At 41.6% G+C, this 14,800-nt stretch overlaps 2 protein-coding genes across 2 annotated transcripts in view; both read left to right on the top strand.

Moving 5' to 3' along the window:
- fam20ca (FAM20C golgi associated secretory pathway kinase a) overlaps positions 1–4,141 on the top strand; it is an 83,324-nt gene extending 79,183 nt beyond the window's left edge. The window contains exon 9 of the mRNA XM_080445934.1: positions 561–4,141. Within this exon, the coding sequence (XP_080302060.1) occupies positions 561–668 (108 nt within the window). The 3' untranslated portion in view covers positions 669–4,141. The remainder of the gene's footprint in view (positions 1–560) is intronic.
- Positions 4,142–7,004: 2,863 nt separating this feature from the next.
- LOC308099368 (microfibril-associated glycoprotein 4-like) lies at positions 7,005–14,245 on the top strand (the record flags this gene model as incomplete). Its single annotated transcript, XM_080448112.1, has 2 exons — positions 7,005–7,013; positions 13,291–14,245. The coding sequence occupies 2 exons, from the start codon at positions 7,005–7,007 to the stop codon at positions 13,981–13,983; spliced, it is 702 nt and encodes a 233-aa protein (XP_080304238.1). The 3' UTR covers positions 13,984–14,245.
- Positions 14,246–14,800: the final 555 nt, after the last annotated feature.

Here is a 14,800-nt window from a genome sequence, read left to right as displayed (position 1 = left end):
CGCGTTGTGAGCTTGTAGATCTGCTATTTTCAAACATTTTAGTACTTTTACTTTTGGTACTTTAAGTACATTTTGACATCAATACTTGTGTACTTTTACTCAACTAAATTTTGAATTCTAGACTTTTACTTGTTACAGAGTATTTCTATATTGCAGTATGGGTACTTTTACTTAACCCATTTAGACCTGAGGCCGATTCTAAAAGCGGCTTCTAAATCCTGACCTAAGTTTTCTGAAAAACTTCACATATTTATTCAAAGATTACAACAAATGTATCTTGCTATATACTGTACATAGCAACAGGAACCCCAAAATGGGTTCCCGTCCTGAAAGGTATAGTTACAAATAGGGGTTCCCGCCCAAAATGGGTTAAGTAAAGAAACTGTGTAATTTTTCCACCACTGCTGAAACGTAACGGTTTTGGACATAATGAGGTTTTCCACCCGACCGAGACGATATTTAAGCCATGGACCGGCAGGCTTAGACTGTTGCTGGATCTGCTACTTTAGATGCTCTCGTGTGACGCAACTAAAATGTACTTTCCACCTCTATTGCCGCAGGTGCTGGCGGGCTGCGTGGAGAAAGAGGGCTACTCCAACGTGCTGGACGACGACCTGACGGCGGGGGACATCACGGCCACCCACACCGACCCGGGCCACAGGAGGTAGTGAGGGCCGGGGCGACGCGCGACCATGTGACAAAAAACCTCACGGCGGTCACATCTTTGGACCTTGACGCCCCGCTATAGCCTTCAACACCGGCAGCTCCTCCTATACCTAAAGTGACAGACAGTCTTAACTCGTTCATTGGCCAATGGAAGCCGGTGACACACCAAGACACGGAACTGTAACGCCCCGACACTTTGTAGCTTTGTGACGACCGCCCCGCTACAAAAGCTTACGAAATGAAAGTCGTGCTTGGCTTTTCAACTTTCACATTAGCAGCTACAAAAAAAATAAGCTACAAAACGAGCAAGTGTTGTTTTAACGTTTCCACTCACCTTTCTCTCTCCGCACAATTCCTGCTTGTAATGGGGGGGGGGGGGGGGGGGGGGACAAGATCCCTGTTTCTTTTTAAACCCAAGCCTTTTATTGTTTCATTTTCATCTTTGTTGCTCGTCGGATGCACGCTCGATGACGTCGATTACGAGCGTGTCGGCGCAGCACTTAAAACTGCGACTCGGCGACAGACGTGCTGCGTCGCTTAGTAGTTGTGTACGTTTTGTAGCTGTTAGTGTGAACGCACAGCTCATCACAGACGGGACTGTGGAGAATTATGGACTGCGGTCGTGGCTGTCTGACCAATACGATTGAGCGGGGGGGGGGGGGGGGGGGGGGGTGGAAAGCCCCCCCTTTGGCTCCCCATGGTCATTGTTGAATTCAGTGAATTCCGAGAACTTACCATAAATGCCTCTACGGAAGCCGCTTTGGATGTGGTGTGTTTGTATAGAAGCAAATCGTTCGGTGGCCGTGAGGCAAACGACAAACTGTGCGGGGAAGGAAAAAGAGGCTTCGGATGAACCGTGGTTCTCAAAGTGGGGGTCCAGGGACCCTCAGGATTTCCTTGAGGGGATTCTATAAATGGACCCTTACGGGTCTGTAACTCTGAGCGTATACAAGATGTGACATTCCATCGTTTCAAAGAGCCTGCCTGCCATTGGCACTTCGGTGGAACATCAGTGGACGGTCCATGCATTGTCACGGAGAAAGGGGAGCATATTTGCCAGGTGTGAAATGGTGCCTGGTGCGAATTGGCCTCATTTCACACCTGGCAAATCAGGCACGACAATGGTTGGGAGGGGGAAAAAAAGACTTGGAGAAGTGAAGAGAAGTGTGAAGAGGTCAGGTAGGTGTTATGTCTAGATACAAACGGATACGCTCATAGTTATGGGGCGGTCCTCGAAAAAAAAAAAGTTCAGGAACCACTGAGTTAGAAACAGATGTAATTTGTGTTTCTTAGGGATGGGACGATAATCGTTATTATTGTTTATCGTGATTAAAAAAAAAAACGCTCAAAATAATCGTATTTTGGATTTGAATTCATAGTGAAATTGTCCTCCGTCATACACTAGGATGAATTAGCTTTTGTTGAGCTGCAAATTCACTACCACTTAAACCGTCTATACTTGATAAAACTGACCTGTAAAGAGCGCAGTTGTTTGGTACGCTCTTATTTCACTCTACACAAATCAATTCCCCCAAAAATAGCCGATCTACAAGAGCTTGTAGATCGGCATTTTTTTTGCGAACGTTCCTCCCCAGGATATGCTGGGGTTAAACAAGAGTGGCATTTTAAACTTTTGATGATCGCGATAATATCGTTAATCGCAATTATCTTTGCCACTGGTACTTTTCATATCATCCCATCCCTACCTTATAGCAGAAACTGTACAGAGCTCTTAGGGACCACCAGAGTGTTTTTTTGTATTCACTTTCTGTTCAAGTTTACTGGTTTTGAACAATTTTAGGCTCTTGAGTTCCGGTAACTTAACTTTTTTTCTTTTTTTTCTTAGACGCTATGAGATGTTTCCAAAGACAGGAGGAAAAGCACACGGTCACATTCTAGGGGGGGGGGGGATACAGTGACATAGAATAATATGAGGCTTTACGTTTTTAACTGTCTGAATGAAATGACTGAACAAAAACATTGAAAATAACATGTTAGGCTATTTGACATCGTCACCTTGCTAAACTAGTGGCCTAAGTCATTTTTTTGAGGAAAATTATATTTTTGCCTAAGTCAGCTCCTCATGACACTGGCCACCTCTGGTAAAAATCGCCTATCTCATAATTGAAAAGGATCATGCTGTTCCCTCCCCTTTTAGTATAATGGCCTAACTCCCTAGTGTGACTTAGGCCAAAATAGGCCTTTTCTTTGGCCTAAGTCACATGGTTTTGTGATTAAGGCCAAAAAAAATGCAAAAAAAATGGCCTAAATCAGTAAATCATCTGGCCTAAGTCAGATTTAATCCTATTTAAATCTCTTATGTTACATAACTGACAGACAGTGTTATTTCTATTTAAATAGTCATCATTTGTTATAAACATTTTGGGTGAAATGATTAAAAAATATCATATAGTTTTGTTTTGGATCAGTTTTTTATTTTTCCTGAAAAACGTTTAAAAAACATGACATGAGCCATTAGTTTAGCAAGGCGACGATATTGAAGTTTGATCGCTTGTCCCCTTTTCAGTTAGCTGTATCTGTTTAACATAATCGTCGCTGTCGGGTGGAAACCACGTATGTCCAAAAACCTTAACTTTTCTGTAAAAGGACAAAAGTGTTCCAATGGATCCAATGTACTTATCATGTTGTCACAATTAACCTCTTGTTAATACTTTTCATTGGTTCAATATTTATAAAACCCACAGACACAACGTAACCACTTTCGTTATTGTTTTGCTACTTTTGTGTAACACTGTAGAACTATTAATTAACTAAACTAATTTCCAAAAGTAAAAAAATTATAATAATAATAATAATGAAGATACAAGGTTTCTGCCCGGCAACAGCAACGATATGAGGGCAGCAAGAAGTTACTGGAATGTCTAGTTTAACAGGATGAGAACAACACTCTCTCTCTCTCTCTCTCTCTCTCCCTCTCTCTCTCTCTCTCTCTCTCGCTCTCTCTCTCTGTCAACACTTTGACATCTTGACTAGTGACAAAACAAAGCAGGTTTGAGCGACAACAACACAGGATCGTGGAAATTAGCCAATCTACAAGCTCACGACGTGCACTAGTAGATCGGCTATTTTCACAATATTTATCTGTGGAACCGAGTCAAACAAAATGTAATGGCCCTACAATTCTAAGTGCTTTTCAGGGTGGGGGGTCCCCAGTTCAAATAATCATATTATGATTATTTTGGGGGGCCGTGGATGGATATTCCAAGTGTAAGAAGTGCTTCAGTATGATGGAGGAGTAACCCCCCCCCCCCTTCTATCAACAGGGATAGCCTGTTCTGTTCTGGCACTGTACTTTGAATATGTTTTTGCTCTTCTCAATGTAAATAATCTATAAGTTGTTGGAAACACTTAGGAGGCTGCGCTGAGCAGTGACTTGCTTCTGTTTTTTGCTCTTTTTTTTTCTCTCTCTGCTGTTGCATTGTTACTGTGAAGATCTGTTTACTAAATGATTAAGGTGTGCAATAAAAAACAAAAAGTAAGTACAAAAGAATGTGTGTGTGTGTGCGTGCGTGCGTGCGTGCGTGCGTGCGTGCGTGCGTGCGTGCGCGTGTGCGTGTGCGTGTGCGTGTGCGTGTGTGTGTGTGTGTGTGTGTGTGTGTTTTGTTAATACAAATCTAAATCCACAAAGTAACTTGTAACTCAAGTTTTAAAATAATTGTAGTGGCGTAAAAAAAAAGGTACAATTATTTGCCTGAGATGTCGTGGCGTAGAACTACGTACAGGGTTGCATTGCTCATGGGACGGCCTGACACGCCGCGCAACAACCTTTTTGAACAGGAGCAGCTATAGTTTCCAGTAAGGAAGTTAATTAAATATAATAAACAACACGGTGTGTTGCCGGGAACTTGAAGGATGTTTTTTTTGTTTTTTACCCAGCTCTTATTAAAATCTAGGATTCCCCTAGATTGTAATAATGCAATAGCTTTATCATTGAGACTGCGTAACCATTTAAACCCATTAAGACCTGAAGCCGATTCTACAAATGTCGTCTAAATCCCAACAGTATTCTGAAAAAAAAAATGTTTCTATATCAGTGGTGCTCAAACTTTTTCATGTGGAGGACCCCCAAAATGATATGTATTTGGCCGTCGACCCCCATCTCAAAATATTTTGTTCCAGGGACCCCCAGAAATCAAAGATTCGAGTTAAAAATGTTCGCTTTTTAAAACAATATATATTCAAAGATTTGCACACATTTTCACGATTTTTCAAAAATAGCAGATCTGCAAGCTCGTAGCGTGGCACTCGATGCCGAGCTATGAGCTTGTAGATCTGCTATTTTTGAATAGCCAAAGTGTAAAATAATGCTTTTTAGCTCAAATCAAAAAGCGACACAGATGCGTTCCAGGTCTTAATGGCTTTTGCTGAAAATAGCAGATCGATCGAAATAGCCGAACTACAACCTCCGCTGTGAGTTTGTATTTTGGCTATTTTCACAACGTTTGCCTCTTTCTCACGTAATATTTGACAATTTGGCCAATTTGGTATCAAACAGGTCTTAACAGTCATTACATTGTAACTTTAGAAATGTGCAGATAGATACCCTGTATACACTTACACTGTATGTTGAATGAAAACTATGATGATCATCTGCAGGACCCCCCAACATAATTTGGGGGACCCCCTGGGGGTCCCGACACCCCCAGTTTGGGAACCACTGAGGTACAATATGAGCTGCCATTTACTCTAATCAAATGTTTATTTGACCAACTTATAGTTGGCTTTACGTATAGCCCACTCTTATGGTTTCAGCTTATAAAGCTCTATTTTGATGCAATTCAAAAGATCTGAACAACTGCCAAACGACTGTATTGTTTGTCTTTATCAGCTTATTGGATTCAAGATTTGTATGACGTCTTATATACGAGTACAGGAGAGTAACATTGTAGCAGCAATAGCAAAAAATACAAGACAAAAGGACAAGTAACAATAGTAACTAGAAGGTAAAGAAAAATAGCATCTACTGGTAATATATAGATAATATGAATATGGATGCACATAGTATGTGCATGTGCGCACTCTGTGTGCATTAATATATGAGTATGTATATGTGCATATGGTTGTGTATGCAGTCTTGATATTCAAAGTGTCATGTGCCAGTTTGTGTGGTATGTGTTTAAACATTGAGGTAATCTCTAATCATTCAACTATGGCCGCACCTTGTGCTGTGCATGTTTTGTGTGTGTGTGTGTGTGTGTGTGTGTGTGTGTGTGTGTGTGTGTGTGTGTGTGTGTGTGTGTGTGTGTGTGTGTGTGTGTGTGTGTGTGTGTGTGTGTTGCAAGGTGGCCACAACAGACATAGCCGGTTCTGGCACTGTGCTTTGATTTTCCAATTTTAGAAGTAAATATCTATACGTTCTTGAGTTGGGGGTCAGGTATCTTGCTCAGGGACACTTTGACACATTGCTGCAGGGCTTGGAATTGAACCTGTGACCTCTGGGTTCCAAGGCGGGCTCTCTAATCATTCAACTATGGCCGCACCTTGAGCAGTGCATGCTTTGAATAATGTGGTTGGTTGTGTGTGTGTGTGTGTGTGTGTGTGTGTGTGTGTGTGTGTGTGTGTGTGTGTGTGTGTGTGTGTGTGTGTGTGTGTGTGTGTGTGTGTGTGTGTGTGTGTGTGTGTGTGTGTGTGTGTGTGTGTGTGTGTGTGTGTGTGTGTGTGTGTGTGTGTGTGTGTGTGTGTGTGTGTGTGTCTGTGCGTGCGTGCGTGCGTGCGTGCGTGCGTGCGTGCGTGCGTGCGTGCGGGCGGGCGGGCGGGGGTGGGTGTGTGTGTGTGTGTGTGTGTGTGTGTGTGTGTGTGTGTGTGTGTGTGTGTGTGTGTGTGTGTGTGTGTGTGTGTGTGTGTGTGTGTGTGTGTGTGTGTGTGTGTGTGTGTGTGTGTGTGTGTGTGTGTGTGTGTGTGTGTGTGTGTGTGTGTGTGTGTCTGTGCGTGCGTGCGTGCGTGCGTGCGGGCGGGCGGGCGGGCGGGCGGGCGGGCGGGCGGGCGGGCGGGCGGGCGGGGGTGGGTGTGTGTGTGTGTGTGTTGCATGGTGGCCACAACAGTCGTAGCCGGTTCTGGCACTGTGCTTTGATTTTCCAATTTTCAAAGTAAATATCGATACGTTCTTAACCATTTAAACCCTCTATATACTTGGTTGACCGGAGTCCCTCAGGGTAGTTTGTATCATCGCCGAAACATTGACGATGTTTTCCACATGCTGTTTTTCTACAGCTGTTGTCCTGTACCTCCATCAAATCAAATTAAATTAAATAAAACAAACTGGTGTTATACTGTATAGCTGGTGGAAAAGAGACGTAAACTGGCTCTGATAATAAAAAATGGTGAAGGTATGAGGAAGAGTATCAAACTGATGGTGGAGGTTGAATGACAAGGAAACTCTTTGCAAAATACAAAATGTATTTCCCCTCTGTCTCTATCTATCAACTGAACATCATGTTGAAGAGCCAGTCTGTCAAGAGAGAGAACTAGATCTGTGTAGACAGTAGGATGTGGAGGAGGTTGCGTGACCAGGAAACAAATACATTTGTCAAAAGTTGCATCTTGTTCCATCTGTGAATATCCATCATTCCATCAAGTTGAATATCTAGTTTTGGATAGACAATTAGACATGCAACATTCATGTGCACACAAGCACCATAACAACACCGATTTACAGTTAAAGTTGTACAATGCAGAATCACAAATAACGATTTTTAGCAACCTCTGCTGGTCACTACCGTCACTGCATACAATTTCCCTAGTCCTCGATTACCCAGAATTCCATTCGTTTTCACCGGAAGCCGGAAGCGTTTCAAAAAGCGATCTTTTAATTGTTTTATACTATCTATGGATCGTTTCTCTTAGCCAGTGGAGCATTAGTTACCATGAGCTGTGCTTTCTTTTTCCGTTCTTTTTCGATCTTCCAATCCTACATTATCTTAAAATCAGCGTGAGGTTCCTTTTTGTTAATAGCGCGGTAGTTCCTGGCCAAACAGGAAACCGTTGCGGTAGTTCCTGAGGACGTCGGCCACGACGTCATGACGTTGGCCAGGAACGTCATTTTCCCGGGAAAGTCCCCCCGTACACGTTCAATAGAAAATATATAAATAAAAGGCTTCCGGGGGTGAAATTCACGGAGTGGGTGTTGTGAAACTTTTGCCACTCGCAAAAGATATACAATTTAACTTTAGTTTTGTTGAAAACGTTACCTAGTATTACTTTAAGTTCTTATAACATGTCAAAATAATAGTTCATTAAATATAGTAAACATGTTGTGTTGCCAGGAACTTAACCCATTAACACCTGAGGTTGATTCTACAAATGCCTTCTGAATCAGTATAGTTCTCAAACCTGTTCGTGCCAAGGACCCCAAAAACTATATGTAATTGGACGCAGACCCGCCATCTGAAAATGTTTTGTGCCAGGGATTTGTGTTAAAAAAAGTCTAAATTATTCAAAATATTTCGAACACTTTCAAGATTTTTCAAACATAGTTAAAATATGGCAGATCTACAAGCTCACAGCGCGGCACGAAGTGATGCACTGTGAGCTTGTATATCTGCTATTTTTGAATAGCCAGCGCTAAAATCTATAAAATGATGCAGATGCTTTGCCGGTTTTAACAAGTTAAAGGATGTTTTTCTTTCACCAAGCTCATAATGGACATAATGAAATGAATAATCGTGGATAGCTTTATTACTGAGAAACGTTTTAAACAGAATCCTAGACAGACGGTCATGCAGTTTTATGTTTATTCAGAACATATTTAATAATAATAATAATAATAATAATAATAATAATAATAATAATCTCGTCCACACACCTTTGTGGTATTTGTCACTGGATATATTGGAAAACAGTATATCTGCATTTAACCCATCTTTAGTGACAGGAGCAGTGGGCACTAGGGGGCAGTGTCTCGGGGAGCAGTTGGGGGTCAGGTATCTTGCTCAGGGACACTTTGACACATTGCTGCAGGGCCTGGAATTGAACCTGAGACCTCTGGGTTCCAAGGCGGGCTCTATAATCATTCAACTATGGCCGCACCTTGTGCCGTGCATGCTTTGAATGATGTGGTTGGTTGGTTGGTTGGTTGGTTGGTTGGTGTGTGTGTGTGTGTGTGTGTGTGTGTGTGTGTGTGTGTGTGTGTGTGTGTGTGTGTGTGTGTGTGTGTGTGTGTGTGTGTGTGTGTGTGTGTGTGTGTGTGTGTGTGTGTGTGTGTGTGTGTGTGTGTGTGTGTGTGTGTGTGTGTGTGTGTGTGTGTGTGTGTGTGTGTGTGTGTGTGTGTGTGTGTGTGTGTGTGTGTGTGTGTGCGTGCGTGTCACAACAGACATAGCCGGTTCTGGCACTGTGCTTTGATTTTCCAATTTTAGAAGGAAATATCTATATGTTCTTAACAATTTAACCCTCTATACTTTTGACCGGAGTCCCCCAGGGGTCTGTAGTTTGTATCTTCGCCGAAACATTGACCATCTACTGCACATGCTGTTTTGCTACAGCTGTTGTCCTGTACCTCCATCAAATAAAATAAAATAAAATAAAATAAACTGGTGTTATAGCTGGTGGAAAAGAGACGTAAACTGGCATTGATAAATACATCACAGTTTGAGGTGAAAAAAATGGTGAACAACAAAAATAATAGTAACACATGTATATTCAAGTATTTTGCATGGTCAGCATTTATACCAATTCATACATAATTGTTTATACATGGTTATTCAATTTTTCATACTGTTTATAGCCCTTGGGCCTAGCTGTTGTGAGGAGATCGATACCATTTTTATTTTTTATTTTTTTTATTACTATTTTTGAGCGGTCTAGCCTCTATTCACACCCTTTGCTCAGTACTGTGATTGGCTAGCGATACGCATGATGAAAATAATAACCTATAAATAGCACCACGCACTTCAAAAAAAATAAAAATAATAATAAGTGAGCTTCCTTCACTGTGATGACCACTGTTGTTGCTAAATAACACCACTCACTTCACACTGGGTGTGATTTTTGTAACTATTATTCCTTTGTGGGTTTTTGCCAGACGCAGGGGGTCGGCCTACATGAGGCTTTGTCGGTCCCTCTTTTCCTCCCGGTTCAACGTTTTTCCTCCCGGTTCAACGTTTTTCCTCCCGGTCCCTCTTTTTGATTGGCCCAGCTTAGCGTGACGTATGCTTTTCACCTATAAAGTGGTGTGCTACGTACTAGGAATCTATTCTGGGTCTGGCAGAACCAGGTCTCATGGTCTTGTTCCTATTGGGATAGCTTCCCTTAAATATTTCTTACATTATTGATAATGTTTCCCCATATCCTATCAAATTTCATTGGTTTCCCTTTCACATTATACATGATTTTTTTCTGAGGTGGAGTATGACAGAAGTTCTCTCCACCATTGTTTGAGTGTGGGCGGTTGGTTAGCTTTCCAATTGGTCAGTATAATTTTTTTTGCTGCTGTCATTATGAATTGTATCGATGTCCTCTCATCCTTGGTAAATTCCTTGAGCATCTCTACATCTCCCAATATGGATATTCGGGGGTCAGGGGGAACCTCTTTTTGTAGTATCTCAGACATATATTTATAAATATTATTCCAAAAGCTATTCAGATGTGTACACTTCCAAAACATGAGGTCCCCATTCTTTGATTGACATCGTGGGCAAGTAGGAGGTGTGTTGGGGCTGGGAACTATTAACCCTTTAAGACCTGAGGTTGATTCTACAAATGCCTTCTGAATCAGTATAGTTCTCAAACCTGTTCGTGCCAAGGACCCCCAAAAATATATGCATTTGGACGCGGACCCCCCATCTGAAAATGTTTTGTGCCAGGGACCACCAGAAGAGAAGATTTGTGTTAAAAAAAAGATCAAAATTTCAAACAAAAATGTTCAATAATAGCAGATATACAAGCTCACAGCGTGGCACGAAGTGACGCGCTGTGAGCTTGTATATCTGCTATTTTGTAATAGCCAACGATAAAATCGTTAAAATGACACACAGATGCTTATCCGGTTTTAACGAGTTGAAGGATGTTTTTCTTTTCACCAAGCTCTTATTCAAAATATGAATTCACATAATGCATAATCGTGGATTTTGAGGTACTTTGGCTTTACTGGAGTATTTCCAATTGTCTATACTTTTACTTCTACTCCATTACATCTCAGAGGCACATATTGTGCTTTTATTCCACTACAAATTTTTGAAAACTTTAGTTACTACTTACTCTGCAGCTATAAATTATTACATTATAAAACATTAACCACTTTAGCCCTATTTTATACCTAGGGATGCGACGCGTGGTGAGCTTGTAGATCGGCTATTTATTTTTAAAAAATTGTACTTTTACTTTTGGTGCTTTAAGTACATTTTGATACCAATACTTTGTACTTTTACTCAAGTCCATTTTGAAATCCGGACTTTTACTTGTAACAGAATACTTCTACATTGCATTACTTTTACTTAAATAAAACATTTGAGTACTTTTCCCACCACTGGTTGTCGGGCAGAAAACTCTGAACTCCATATTCTAACTTTTTGTGTTTTTGTGTATATTAACGACCTATACTTGATCATACTCAGCGTGATATAACTATGAGAGTGACGACACTAGCGTTGACTCCCATCGTAAGAATGGAATGCGGAAGTTCTGTTTCTATCTCAATGAGGAAATTCCTATGTTTGGAACTACAGGAGGCAACATCCTGCTTTGCGGTGAGATCAAAGCGTGACGCAACTCTACTCACTCTGATCATCACACAAAAGCATCAAAAGTACCAGATCCACAAGCATGATTTTTTTTGGGTTAAAACAAAGCCGGTTCTGGCACTGTGTTTTGATTTGAAAAATGTCAAAGTAAATATCTATACGTTCTTTGAGTGGCCCTGTCTCTGCCTAAGAGGACTGACCGTGGGTAGCTACTGGGACGTAAGTCGGGGCTTGATCAACCCCGGCTGGGTCACCTGGGCGATGTTGTTGCGAGACCCGAAACACCCGATGACCCCAGGCTACAACACTGATGAATGATACGTCCCAGGTGCATCCATGTGATGTTTTCTTTATAACCATTTAAACCCTACTGTATATACTTGGTTGACCGGAGTTCCGAAGGGGTCTGTACTTGTATTTTTGCCGAAAAATAGTCGATTTACAACATGATGAGCTGTCTATCCTGTTTACTGTCAGTCTACAGGAATCCTCTGTCAGTTCACATTCCAAACACAGCAGCTAGTTTCCAGTAAGGACGTTCATTAAATATAGTAAACATGTTGTGTTGCCAGGAACTATTAACCCTATAGTTCTCAAACATGTTCGTGCCAATCTCAAACATGTTCGTGCCAAGGACCCCCATAATTATATGTATTTGGACGTGGACCCCCCATCTGAAAATGTTTTGTGCCAGGGACCACCAGAAGAGAAGATTTGTGTTAAAAAAAATATATCAAAATTTCAAACAAAAATGTTCAATAATAGCAGATATACAAGCTCACAGCGTGGCACGAAGTGACGCGCTGTGAGCTTGTATATCTGCTATTTTGTAATAGCCAAAGTGTTAAAATGACACAGATGCTTATCCGGTTTTAACGAGTTGAAGGATGTTTTTCTTTTCACCAAGCTCTTATTCAAAATATGAATTCACATAATGCATAATCGTGCATAGCTTTATTACTGACAGACTGTTTAAACAGAATCCTAGACAGACGGTCATGCATTTTTATGTTTATTCAGAACAATAATAATAATAATAATAGTAATAATAATGTAGTCTACACACCTTTGTGGTATTTGTCACTGGATATTTTTGAAAACACCAATATCTGCATTTAACCCATCCTTAGTGACAGGAGCAGTGGGCACTAGGGGGCAGTGTCTCGGGGAGCAGTTGGGGGTCAAGTATCTTACTCAGGGACACTTACAGTACGTTTTAACAGCGGGCGACTCTCGGGCGATCCCCGGGCAACATCGTCCAAAAGATAAAGAAAATCCATTTTTCATCGCTGCCCCCGCCCACTTCGCCCTGTCGCCAGTAGTTGCCGGCTCTCATAGACATATAAAGCACTTCCGGAAAATACTATCCTGATCGCCCGCTGTTAAAACGCACCGTTTGACACATTGCTGCAGGGCCTGGAATTGAACCTGTGACCTCTGGGTTCCAAGGCGGGCTCTCTAATCATTCAACTATGGCCGCACCTTGAGCAGTGCATGCTTTGAATAATGTGGTTGGTTGGTGTGTGTGTGTGTGTGTGTGTGTGTGTGTGTGTGTGTGTGTGTGTGTGTGTGTGTGTGTGTGTGTGTGTGTGTGTGTGTGTGTGTGTGTGTGTGTGTGTGTGTGTGTGTGTGTGTGTACTATGTAACTAAAATGTATAGGCAGCTCAGACTGGTCTGGTGACAGAGTACCTTTATCTATCATACGATCTCTTTGGTGTCAAAACGTCACCATTCTTAACTATAAGAGAAGGGTCCCACACACAGACTGCATTGAACCTTCTACTGGAGCTGAACATACACTCAACACACTCAGACGTCCTTTCATCTGAACAACAAGCTACAACTCAAAGACTTCAAGATGATACTTGTTGCTGCAGTTCTGTTTCTGGCTGTAACAGTCCACTCTGCTCCTCGTTGTGGAATCAACCAGGACTGTGAGGAAGACTACAACAATGGTGATCATGGTTATCACAAACTGGTTCTGGACTGTGACGAAATCTACAAAAAAGTCTCCACAGCGAGTGGTGTGTACACCATCTACCCCACTACTCCACCTGCCAAGGTCTACTGTGACATGGGCACAGATGGAGGGAAGTGGACGGTCATCCAGAGAAGAGTGGACGGCACTGTGAACTTCTACAGACCCTGGGCTCAGTACCGAGCTGGGTTTGGAGACGCATCAGGCGAGTACTGGCTGGGACTGGAGAACATGCATCTCCTTACCAAGGACAAAAAGTATCAGCTGAGGGTGGACATGGAAGACTTTGAGGGAAACACAGCGTTTGCCTCTTACTCCTCTTTCTCTGTGGGTTCTGAGGCTGATGGCTACAAGCTGCAGGTTGCTGGCTTCAAGGATGGAGGAGCAGGAGACTCACTGACCTATCACAATGGAATGAAATTCACAACCTTTGACAAAGATCAGGACACGGGAGAATATCAGGACAACTGTGCAAGTCATCATCTCGGTGCATTTTGGTACAAGTTGTGTCACGATGCTAATCCCAATGGTGCTTACCTTTGGGGACAGACGGCTCATTTTGCAAAAGGTGTAGTCTGGGAGCACTGGAAGGGTCATAATTACTCCCTGAAGGCTGTAGCGATGAAGATCAGACGTGTTCCTTAAACATGTTTAGGTTCGCATGCATATATTTTAGAAAAGCACAGCCGTGGTATAAAAGGCATGATGCAATATTTACTCTTTTTCATGGTTTTAATTTGGGGGTTTTTCTCTCTTTGGGACTCTGTTTAATCCTAAACTCATACAGTAGATATCTGTATTGTATCACATATTATTACAGTGGTGACCTGTCAGGGCTTTTAAATGAATACATAATCCAAGATGTTGTAAACATCGTCATGAATAAAGAGATGCATGCAAAGACAAAGCAAGGTGTATTGTGTAATGCTTTACTTAAAGGTCGGGTCTATAATTCATTATAATCAATCATTATAATCATTTACAATTCATTGAATGGCTTCATAACACTCGTTATAAATGTAAAGTTTATAATGATACATAACAACTTATAGCAAGGTTTAAGATGTATTTTCAGTGTTGGTCAAATTACATCATTATGCTTAGAAGCACATTATATTACCATACTTTTGTGTCGTAGCTTGTTTTATAAGTATATAGAGGGTCTAAGTGTTTAGAGTGTATGTTATGCAGAGAGACTCCTTTACAGAATAAGCTTGCTGTTACAAATATGCACAGGGCAGTGGTGGAAAAAGTACTCAAATGTTTTACTCAAGTAAAAGTATACTCAATGTAGAAGTACTCAGTTACAAGTAAAAGTCCGGGATTCAAAATTTACTTGAGCAAAAGTACAAAAGTATTGGTGTCAAAATGTACTTAAAGTACCAAAAGTAGAAGTACTAAAATATTTGAAAATAGCAGATCTACAAGCCCAAAACGCGTCACGAGGTGACGCGTTGTGAGC

The sequence above is a fragment of the Gymnoscopelus braueri genome (assembly GCF_963280865.1).
Source record: "Gymnoscopelus braueri genome assembly, chromosome: 13".
In the NCBI taxonomy this organism is placed as follows: Eukaryota; Metazoa; Chordata; class Actinopteri; order Myctophiformes; family Myctophidae; genus Gymnoscopelus; species Gymnoscopelus braueri.
The sequence above is the reverse complement of the archived record's forward strand: the minus strand, read 5'-3'. Positions and strand labels throughout refer to the sequence as shown.